Raw genomic sequence first — 10,897 nt, 5'->3', positions numbered from 1 at the left:
TCTTCGGTTGTCACATCTTCTCCCACGCCTCATCACAATCCTGCCCGGATGACACAGATCAAACTGGCCACCATTCCCAGGAACATCACGGCGTAGCTGATTTTTATGCTGTTAGCACCACTGAAATTGCACAGGGAGGTACTACAGCATTTGGTGGAATAAGCTGCCACACCAAAGTTTATGTTCGTCTCAGGACAGTCTACAGAACATTTCTTGGTGATGCGGTGTCCCGTGTCCTTGCCTGGATGGAGAGTAGACAAGAAAGGAGAGCTGTGATTTAAGATTCTTGTGCAAGAGCTGACTGGAGGATGATAGGAGGAGGTATATTACACTAGGCTTAATTTGCAATGCAGCAATAACGGCAATCAGTGCATTTGATGAGTGCTGGGTGAGAGTCCCCATAACCTGGATCAAATGCATGACACTGGAAAGTCCTTGGTAGAAACCCACACCGTGCTTCGTGTAGGACAGCAAAAAATTATGGCCAATGCATTTTTAGCTTCTAAAGCCATGTTACTTAGAGCCAACACCTTTTTGTCCTCCATCACAAAGTGTGTGTGCGAGCTCCCAGATCAAGCAACAGGGTCTGCTCATGAAAACCTCTCTGCTCCAACCAACCCTGCCACCAGGTGGTGAGGAACATACCCCAGGTGGTGGAACACAGGGCACCGCTGAGGGATACACACGTGTTATAAGTTGTGATCCTTAAACCTCAGTGATCAACAACTACCGCCCTCAAAAAACTATTTCCCATCAGTGTCTCTGGAGGAAAAAAAAAATAAAAAAGCTCCTTGATGTGTTGCTGGTACTCACCAAACCCAGCAGAGCTGTATGTGGTCGTACAGTATTTCTCATGGTCTTCACACTTGTAGGTTTTCAGGCAGTTCCAGTTGGAGTGCTCGTTGTCGCATGTGTAGCAGAACAGCGAGGAAGCTGGAAAGAGCACACACGACACAGGTTAGTCGTTTCCAGTAACACCCTCCTGGGAAGAAAGTGTCAAAAGCCATGTCCCGTTTCGGAAAATACCAAGTGAAAAGTATGTTGCGAACAAGTTTCCATGACAAATGAAATAGGGCATTGGCTTTGGTTAACGAAGCTGAAAAAGCAAACAAAGAGAACAAAACAAGTTTTCTTTCTTTATTAGAGATTTTCAGTGATTAAACCTGAAAACACATTTTTTTCAGCCTCAGCACTCTCAGGTGACCTTTCCTTCTCTCCTGGGTCTGCATTGACCTGGTTGACAGCCAACCTGCAAAAGCAGAGCTCGCGACCTGCCCAACTGGGTCTAGTATAGTTCTGGCAAGGAGAGGATGAACTGGCACTGTTCTTGGGTGAGAGCTTAGGTTTTAGTATTTTCAGACTGCCTCTGCATAACACTGTACAGACACGAATTAATTAAAGCCTGTGATAACCCTATGAGCTAAATTCCTGAGCACAGAGCCACAATAAAGGGAGTTCCCTTGGAGAGGTTGCTCCGGACAGTAGAGATATTATTTCTACCACTGCCTGGAACAACACGTTCTCAGTGATATGATTAGCAGAGCTTAGCCAGGTCTATTACAAAGCCAGAAGGAGGTAGGATATGTATATGACTGAAACAAAACAAAACAGAGCTGAAGTAACTTGCGTTTCCAGGCTGCCCAGTTGGGCATGTTAGAAACACGGGCACATACCATCTCATTCCCTGGAGGTAGATTCACAATTGGTGGAAACTGTTTCCCTCTCGTTTAGAGTCCCATGAAATGCTCCTCATTTCTGATCAGGGGTGACAGAGGCAGTTGAGCTGCTCTCAGGACAGCCTGCTCCATTGCCACCGGTGGTGGAGAGTTCCTGGTCGAAGGTGACCAAATTGCAAGCCCAGGAGGGTCCTCCTTTAGGCTGAAATTTCCCTGGTTCAGTTCCTCCTGGCTTTCTCAACCCAGGAAGGTTCTTAGTTCTGCTCAGAATAGCCCCTTTCAATTGAATTTGAACCTATTTTTGACAAGGAAACTCCTTCCAGGGACTCTCCAAAACCCAGCTACTCCGTTGATTCAGATTCATCTCTGAAGTTGAACCAGCACATGACACTTTATTAGACGATTCCAGAAGCAGTTTTAAAAGAGAATTAAAAGCCATTTTACATGCTAACTACCCCAGATAGGAGAAGAAATGGCCAACCCTTCCTGCTGGAGGGAGCTCATGTGCCTTGTGTACGGCTCTGGAACCAGCTCTGGGTCTTGGTGCTCCAGCCCCAGACTGTCTTACTCTGAAACCTACCCAGATGCTCTTTTCTAGTGCCCAGTGTTGCACGTGCGGGTGTTCTCCACAGCAGCAGATAAAATCATCCTCGTTGCATCCTGGTTTTAACTTCTCTTTAACTGACTCTTCAGCCTCTCACCTCTCCTCTGGAGGTCCCCCAACCCAAGCTGTGGTCTTCTGTCCCTTTGCAGACCATGCCAGGGCAATCCCAGACACAATGCCTGCCAAGCATTACTGCATTTCACATTCTCTCATCTGCTTTTCTCACAAAGTTGTTCAAACCACTTCCTGCTGCAGTTGGAGCCGAGCCCCCAGCATGTGCGTGAAAGCAACCGAAATGCACTCGTGTTCACTGCCTGATGCAAGGAAAATCCTTCCCAGTCAGGAAACAATAACAGCTTAAACCATTATAGCTGTTATAAAGCCTTGCCTGCGTCTGGCCTCCACCCTCCATTAGCTCTAATTTTGCAAACGCAGCCAGAAATAGCCTTAACGGTGCAAAAAGGCTTCCCAGTACTCCTCAGGATTGCAAATACATTCACAAATCCAGTGTTTCTCAACTGGGTATTTCTAAACAATTATCTAGTTACATCTGCACCTCTTTTTGAAAAAGAATAAGCCAAGAACATTGTGGATCCCATTATAAACACACTCACTCCCAGACACTTAAAAAAGCTCTTCAAACCTATGAGCTCTTAGGCTTTCAGATATCTGCCAGCGACCTAGTTTTTTTATTTGTAATGTCATTGTGGGAAATAAAGTGAAATGCTGGCAAAAGATGCGGTGTCAACACCAGCCCCGTTACCTCTATCAACAACTCCTGACGTTTCATTCAGGATCAAAAATAAAACCAACGGCAAAACTATGAGCCCAGCTTAATTTCTATTAGCATTTTTCAGTTCACACGTCAATCTTCAGATGTGAGTGGTCGGAGCTCGATACTTGAGGGTGTGAGAAACCAGACTGCTGAGCTTATCTTCTTTGGGTTATGGGTACCTCGGCAGAACTCACCCAGAAGTTAAGACTCAACCACACCAAATATCCCTTGACGCAGCTGATACCAGAGAAAAAACTGCACTGCCAAGACCTCACCAACTGCAATAAAAGCTGTCAAACCTTCTTGTCCCTTGCGTTATCTCTAATTTCTCTTCGGGTATTTTCATCCTCTCCACTTGGCTTTCCCAGCCTCCAAAACTCCTTACCTTGCTCAGCACACAGGACTGCCACCAGCAGGGCAATCAGAAAAGCCTTCATGGTCGTTGTGCCCGCAGAGCCCGAACAATGTGGGATGGTGCACGATGGTAAGGTTTTATACTGGCACCACGTTTCCTTTGACTTCCTTTGATTAGAGTAATTTGAGGTTTGGGGAGTGACAGCACATAAGATGTGATCAGCGATGGGCGTGTTTGCGCGTAGGAACATATTATGAAGCTCCAGCCAGCAATTTTTTTTTTTTGCATCTCATTCAGGTCCAATCTTTTTTTCCAAGGACTACTCCCACTGACCATGGCTGTGTTGCTAATTTGGGGAACAATTTATCTGATTCAAACATGGGTGTCCCTTCTTACTCTGCTGGGCTGAACTGCAAAACTTGGAGCAAAGCAGAGGCAGCCGTGCCAGTCTGGGGTGGCTCATTGCTTGCAAGATAGTAGGCATCACATGGCATCATAGAATCATAGAATCATAGAATCATAGAATCATAGAATCATAGAATCATAGAATGTTTTGGGTTGGAAGGGACCCCTAGAGGTCACCTAGTCCAACCCCCCTGCAGTGAGCAGGGACACCACGTCCTCCATACTTTCTCTCTGCCATGATATGAGAGCTTCATATCTGTGGGCATTGGGAAAGGATGCAAAAAAGAAGGTATTTTGCTGGATTGTCCGAAGTCATTCAGAATTATCTCACTTGTACTAAGTGCTTTAAGCAGAAAACCAGCTCGTATCGTTCCTGCAATGACACTATTTGTGCCTGAACAGTGGCACTCAGAGGCTCCCACGGTCCAAGCAGGGATGGGATCCAATGCATTTGTTTTGCTCTGTTTCTGTGTCCTCCAGAAGCATCCAGGGTTTCCAAACGACAATGTTTGTTGTTACCTGTAGACCAACTCTGGACTCTGTCAGGTTTTTCCAGTCCCTCATGACCTTTCCACTCCTTCTGGGCTCCCTTCTTTTGCTCCCACATCATCACCTCTTGCCAAATGTCTTGGGATGCAGCAGAGGCACAAAGTGCATGGGAATAGCTGCAGGAGTTAAACTGCGAATGGGAGCAAAATTGCTGAGAACTAAATCAAGTCCTGGTCAAGAAGATATCTCAGCAGACCAGGGCCCTTCATCTTTAGAGAGGTAAATAGAATCATAGAATCATAGAATTGTTTGGGTTGGAAAGGACCTTTAAGCTCATCCAGCCCAACTGTTCCCCTACCCCTGCCATCCCGCCCCCAAACCCTGTCCCTAAGCACCATGTCTTCCCAGCTGTTAAATACCCCCAGGGATGGGGATTCAACCCTTTCCCTGGGCAGCCCCTTCCAGTGCTTGACAACCCTTTTGGTGAAGAAATTTTTCCTAATGTCCAACCTAACCTGCCCTGGTGCAACTTGAGGCCATTTCTCCTTGGCCCATCGCCTGTTATCTGAGAGCAGAGCCCAATGTCCCCTGGCTCCCCCCTCCTGCCAAGCAGTTGTAGGGAGTGATAAGGTCTCCCCTCAGCCTCCTCTTCTCCAGGCTGAACACCCCCAGCGCCCCCAGCTGCTCCCCAGCAGCCTTGGGCTCCAAGACCCCTCACCAGCTTCATTGCCCTTCTCTGGACATGTTGATGATGACCAAGGGGAGCTCAGACTCCCAAGGTCACAAATTATGTGGAAACAGAATAAAGATCATCCAGTTGCTCACTTTTTTCCCCAAATTACTCCTCGAGGAGCTGGTTCATAGGCTTTTCCTCTGATCACCCTTCTGCAGGATCATGGGCAGATGACCCCTTGCCCAACCCCTGTGACGGGTCTTTTGCGTTCAGTCATTCTTCCTTTGCGCAGTTCCTCTTTTCTACAGCAGCTTCAGCCCCCAATAATTTCTGTCTCTGCCTGTACCCAGCGCAGGGTGGAGGGGATGAGCATCCAGTTTGTCAAAGTGTTCCACTCTGTTCTCTGGATTTGCCCTGACCTTGAGCATGAATCTTTAATCATCTCCTCTTTTAGCAAGGACATGAGAGACCCACGTGACAGTTGTTAATGTAGAACTATACGTAGGAAATAATCTATGAAAAAGCCATACTCTCCAAACGAGACTTTGTATAAATGCGTGCATGACATTAGGCAGGAAAGATGATCTGCTAGAGCATGGGGGCACATAGTAGGTATTAGTCCACATGCTTGTTTTATGTATAATAGCCAGGCTTCTCTCAGCCAGCTGCAGAAATGGAAAACAAAACTTCCACCCCTTCCATCCACATCAAAAATCCAGAAGTGAAACTGAATTATCGCACTGAATTCAGCTCATCTTGGAGCCAACCAAGCAGAAAAATACAGCTCCTCCGCAGGAAAGAGGGAGCAATGCATGAACACAGCTCACAAGAAGAAAGAAAAGCTTTGAAACGAAAACAAATAACTGAACAGTAAATAAATGACACTGTTAAAGCAAAGTGCAGCTGAACAGAAAATCTGCAAGTGAGAAATGGGCTGTAGGAAGTGGAAATGTGAGAAAGCATTTAAATAGATTAGAGAGAGGGAAGGTTAATAATAATAAACAAGATTAATATTTCACCCAGAACTGGAAAGAGAGAAGGAGGGAGTTGAGAAATATTGGTACCAAGCAAAATAAATTGAAGCAAACACATAAAGCTTGGGGGAAGATAATTAAAGACAGGCAAAGTGAAGGTAAGAAACAAGACGGGGTGGGAGGGAAGTATCAATGTTTCACTGTTTCTCACGTGGTGGCGTTACTTAGCACTGTGCAAAATGTACGTCTCGTCATGGGCTGACACTGTTCAGGTTTTTAACCACAGCCCTTCGGGGTCTGAGGAGCATTTTCGACAGCTCCACAAATCCCAGTTTAATCAGCCACTGGAATCAGACTGCGGGGGTCTCCTGTGGGGCCTGGATGGGGAAGGCATCTGGGGCAACCCCTGGCCCCTATCCCTGTATCCCTGAAGGAGAAGACTGCAAAAGCTTTGGGACCCAGGCTGGGGTCTGGCCAGGTGCCAAACCCACGCTATTCTTGTGCGCTGTTGAGATTGCAATCACGCCCAGGGCCACTGCAAAGGGCTCCGGGCTCCAACCAGCACCACAGCGGTGGGGTGGGGGACGGATGTCCTATGAAGCAGAGAGCAGCCCACTTTTTCAAGCACGGGGAGAAGAGAGCTGGAAGAAAAGCCAGGGCAAAGACAACTGGGGTAGTGGGAAGCACAGATGGTGTCAGGAGACTTCAGGGAACACAGCATGGAAGTGTTAAAACTACTTTCCCAGGGACATTAAAAAAAAAAAAAAAAGAACAGAGGGCAGAAGGGTGAATCTTGCTGCAGAAGCTGGGCTAGGTGGGTGTTAAGCCAGCAGTGTCACAAAGGATATTAAACAGTTAACAGAGCCTAGGAATTTTAAGGAAGAAACCCTAACCCACTTCCAGCTTGGCAGCCGACAGCAAGTGTTTGTGCCAGACCTTGGGAGCGCGTTGTGCAAGGCCAGTCCCTTTTGTGTAACTGGAGCCAGACAAAGTGTGTTTTCAACCCGTGATGGAGCGGCAACGTGGAGCAAACTGCCAGGTCCGTCCGGGGATGTTTTAATATCAACTCTCCCCACTTTCTCCCTTTTTCTTTCTGGAAGGTGGCTCCAATCATGGCTCTCCCCCGTGGTTCAGGGAGGAAACTCTCTGTTCCAGCTCAAATTGCAGGTTCCAATTCAGGTTGCAAACTGCAGCCTCTATAGGGAAAGGAGACACCATGGGAGAAGGTGGGAAGAAATCAGATGTGGGTAGTGCTCCCAGTCTGCCTGAGTCATGCAGATAGTGCATGCAGGGCAAGCAGTCCAGCCCAGCCCTGGACAGCTTCAGGCTGGTCTGGTTGCATCCTGTCCTCCTTCCTTGGCAGGTCAGGGAAGGCTGGGTTGCTTCATCTGGCCGTGCAATGGAAACAGGGTTGGATGAAGGACGGGAAAGGGGGAGATCATGGGATCCAGAAACCCCAGGGAAAAAGGAAGACCTGCGTGTGATATTTTGCCTTTTCCATCTTGAGGCCTGACCGTTGCAGGCAGCCTGTTCCATTCTTCCCTTTCCCAAAGCACATCTGGGTCTGTAGCTGACCTGGTAAGCTCCAAACAACAGGACAGAGCTCCTCAGGTCAGCCTCGTGGGAGATGACAGAGGCTACCGAACATCCAGCTAGGAAGGACAGGGGTAGCCCAGTTTCACCATGTCTGGCCGAAATACAAGGTGATCCAGGCAGACTTCCATCTCAGCATGACAGCTGTGATGGTCATGAGGAGCCTTGCTATTGGTCATAATAGGTGAGGAACTTGAGTCCTTTAGGGTCTCAGCTACCAGCCAACAGGGGACCAAAGCCATTTTGTCTCATTCCCTTAATCTCCAAGGTAGAGATAATCCAGCCCCATTAGCTTAGAGGCTCATGGGGAGATATCATCATGCATGGAGTCAACCACCGTGATTCGCATCCCTGCCAATACCCTGGCTGAAGGGCCAGATCCAAACTAGCTCACCAAGCAGGGCACAAGCCCAGCCCCAACGCCATCCATGCCATTGGACCATCAGCATGGCTTGGGCACACCCCAACCAGCATTGTCTCAAACAGTGCCCTGACATGGGGCTCCTCCTTGCAAGCAATTTGGCTGTAACCACCCTGTTTGTAGAGGAAAGAGGTTAGAGTTATGGATGTGAATCACCCTTCTTGGATCCAGGGCCAAGGTTTATTATTCCATGGTGACATTTCTGCAGCCAGGAGGGGGGATATTGGAGACCTGCAGGGTCTGAAGGAAAAAGGGCAGTCAAGAAGGATGGTTGGGAGGAGGAAGCAGAGATGAGAAAGAAAAACCCATTACCCTCTTGGGATTCCCCCAAAAGAGTTAATGCCAGTCCTCGCCAAGGAGGACACCAGTGGCCACAACTGTGTTTGGGGAGAAACGATCCTCACAGGTTTATTTAGGTTTGCACTTGTAGCACAGCTCAGTTGATAATACTCTCATTGCTTTTTCACTAAAAGTGGGAATTTCCCATTGCCCAAGGGCAAGCCCTCCTGATCATCTTTCATGACACGAGCTGTCAACGTGCAGGCACTAAAATGGGACCATCCCTTCTGCTGTCACGTTCACGCTGGCCCTGACAGGCAAGGCTCTAATCTTTCTTTGGAAATCTTGGGCTGCAATAAGTATCTGAACTGTGCCAGTACAAACTCTTCTGAAAGGCCGATCAAAAGCTGCGCCACAGAAGATTTTGGCCAACCTCTCCAGGAAGAAATGTAGGTGACAGCTCTCATGTTTGTCTTCAACAACTGTCTTTCTGATCACTGTCAGGGTCTTGTGTTTGTTTTGTGGGTTTTGTTTTTTTTTTTAAATTAAACTTTAAGATCCTGGAGTTACACGGTGGTGTAGAGAGCCGTCATTTGAACCTGCCAGGGCAGTGATATGCGAGAGAAACTCTTATCTAAGGCACAGCTGTGGTAGCAGCTGGCCTTGTGAGAGCCTCCACAGCCATCCACAGGGACACCAAGAAAGCCTTAGTCTAGTCGTCCATTTTACTTCTGTAAGAAATAAAATTTCCCATGTCTACCCATTATAAAGGGTAGACACGCACACCCCACCCCAGAAGGCAAGGAAGCAGTCACGGGTTTTAAAAGTACTCTTTTTTTGTTGTTGTTGTTTTGTTTTTTATTTGCTTTAAGTTCTTGACTCATTTTTTGTGTGATGGGTATTGCAGGCCCGGAACTCATCCTCTGCGCTGAAACCCAATAGCTGAAAAGTCCAAGGTTAAGTGAAAGCTGAGAGTAAAATGAGAAAAACACGTTTCTCCCAGTCTATGGGGAAGCTGTGATAAGCTCCACAGACAACCTCCCTACTCTTAATTTGTTTAAGGGGCTCTGGGTCTAATTTTTTCCAAGTGGACTCCACCTGGGAATGGAAAAATTCATCATGAGTGGAAAAACTCAGCACATGCGTGGGAAGATCAGCATGCTCCAGTTTCTCTCCTGAACCACTCCAGCTAACCCAGCCAGGTACGGAATCTCACCCGCCGCATGGTGAGAACAAGAGCTTGAGCCATCCCTCGTTACGTCTAGAAACTTGTCACACCTCAGGTAATAGCCATGCTGAAACCTCTGCAACTGCAGCTGAGGAGGGCAAGGAGAGCAGGGCTGTCCCCGGAGGAGAGCCCACGGCAGGCGGAGGAGCTGCAGATCAAGGAAATATCCTGGCTGAAACCATCCCAGCCCAATGGGTGTGTTCAACAGGGCAGAGAAACAAACAGGATGCTATCTGGGAACACGATCGTACTCCTCACTGGGTGACCAGAAGGGTATTTTCCTGGGAGGGTTAGCCAAAAATTCAAGGCTGTGTGTTGGTTGGGTTTTTCAAATGGTTATTATTTTGGAAAAGCAGGGCATTTTGCTGGAGTGCATTTGCACTGGTGGTAGGGCAGAAGGAGGGAAAGGTATTGGTCCATCTCAAGAGCATCCCTGCACACTGCAGCTGGGCTTTGACTTCTCTCACACAGTCCCCACCGCTCGTGGGGTATGGTGAAAGCAGCTCACGTGCCGTGATCGAGCCCATCCATCGGCAGAGCAGCCCCTCTGAGCCCAACTCACCGACCACTCAGTGCAAACAAGGGCTTGTAAACCTCACGAATGACAGCCTGGGAGGGGCTTGGGAACCAAAAGCCACCCGCACTGATCCAAGGAGCAATACCAGGGTGGAAAAAAGCCACCCTGGGCTTGCAGACACCCTCCTTCTCGCCAAGGAAAGGGCACAGTAGGAACAACTTGCCCCATCTTGGTTGCACACACCACATACCAGGCTTTGACCCACTCCCAACTTGCTAAAATGTCAGGAAAAAGACAACCATGTCTTGAAGGGACCTTACAATGTTTCAACGAAGGCTTCCAGAGCCTCAAAATTGAGTCTCAGTGAGGAGAGGCATGCCCAAAGTCACAGGCATGGGAGAGAGCTGGCTTTTGCTCCTCAGCCCACAGCAACTGCAGTTGCTGTTCCCACCGGCTTTGCTTTGCATCCTGTCCACTGCTGCAGGAGCAGGGCAGGGGGAAGGAAACAGGATCTCCGATGGGAAAAGAGATACGTGAAGCTTTCCCTCCTCTGAAAGCAAAACCCAGGGATGTGCCCTCCACATTTCTGGGTTGTAAACACAGCGCTTGGCATCAGGCCCTGGTTTTGCTCACAGCCGCTCTCTCCCTCCTCTCCACGTGGAGGAAAAGCCATTCCTTCAAGCACAAAGGGAGACGGGAGGAAGGAATCGCCAACAGAATTAGCTCTGGGGTGGGCTCAGAACCATGAGACCCATTCTGCAGCCAAAACCTCACCCCCTGTCCTCTGGACATGACTTTCAGAGCAGACACACAGGGTACCTCCTCCCCTCGGACACATTCACAGCACCAAGAAATGCCCCTGGTGTCAGTGCCACAGCCAAAACTGGGCCGTGACATTTCCAGTGCCC

General features: G+C 48.4%; 1 protein-coding gene across 1 annotated transcript; it reads right to left on the bottom strand.

The window, feature by feature from the left end:
• LOC104127414 (lymphocyte antigen 6E) lies at nucleotides 1-3,492 on the bottom strand. The gene is made up of 3 exons (XM_009640084.2): nucleotides 3,441-3,492; nucleotides 814-933; nucleotides 1-241 (listed from the first exon to the last, which is right to left on the bottom strand). The coding sequence occupies exons 1-3, from the start codon at nucleotides 3,490-3,492 to the stop codon at nucleotides 33-35; spliced, it is 381 nt and encodes a 126-aa protein (XP_009638379.1). The 3' UTR covers nucleotides 1-32.
• Between the last annotated feature and the right edge of the window lie 7,405 nt (nucleotides 3,493-10,897).

Source organism: Egretta garzetta, unplaced genomic scaffold, assembly GCF_000687185.1.
Source record: "Egretta garzetta isolate BGI_Z169 unplaced genomic scaffold, ASM68718v1 scaffold495, whole genome shotgun sequence".
NCBI classification, from domain to species: domain Eukaryota; kingdom Metazoa; phylum Chordata; class Aves; order Pelecaniformes; family Ardeidae; genus Egretta; species Egretta garzetta.
The sequence above is the reverse complement of the archived record's forward strand: the minus strand, read 5'-3'. Positions and strand labels throughout refer to the sequence as shown.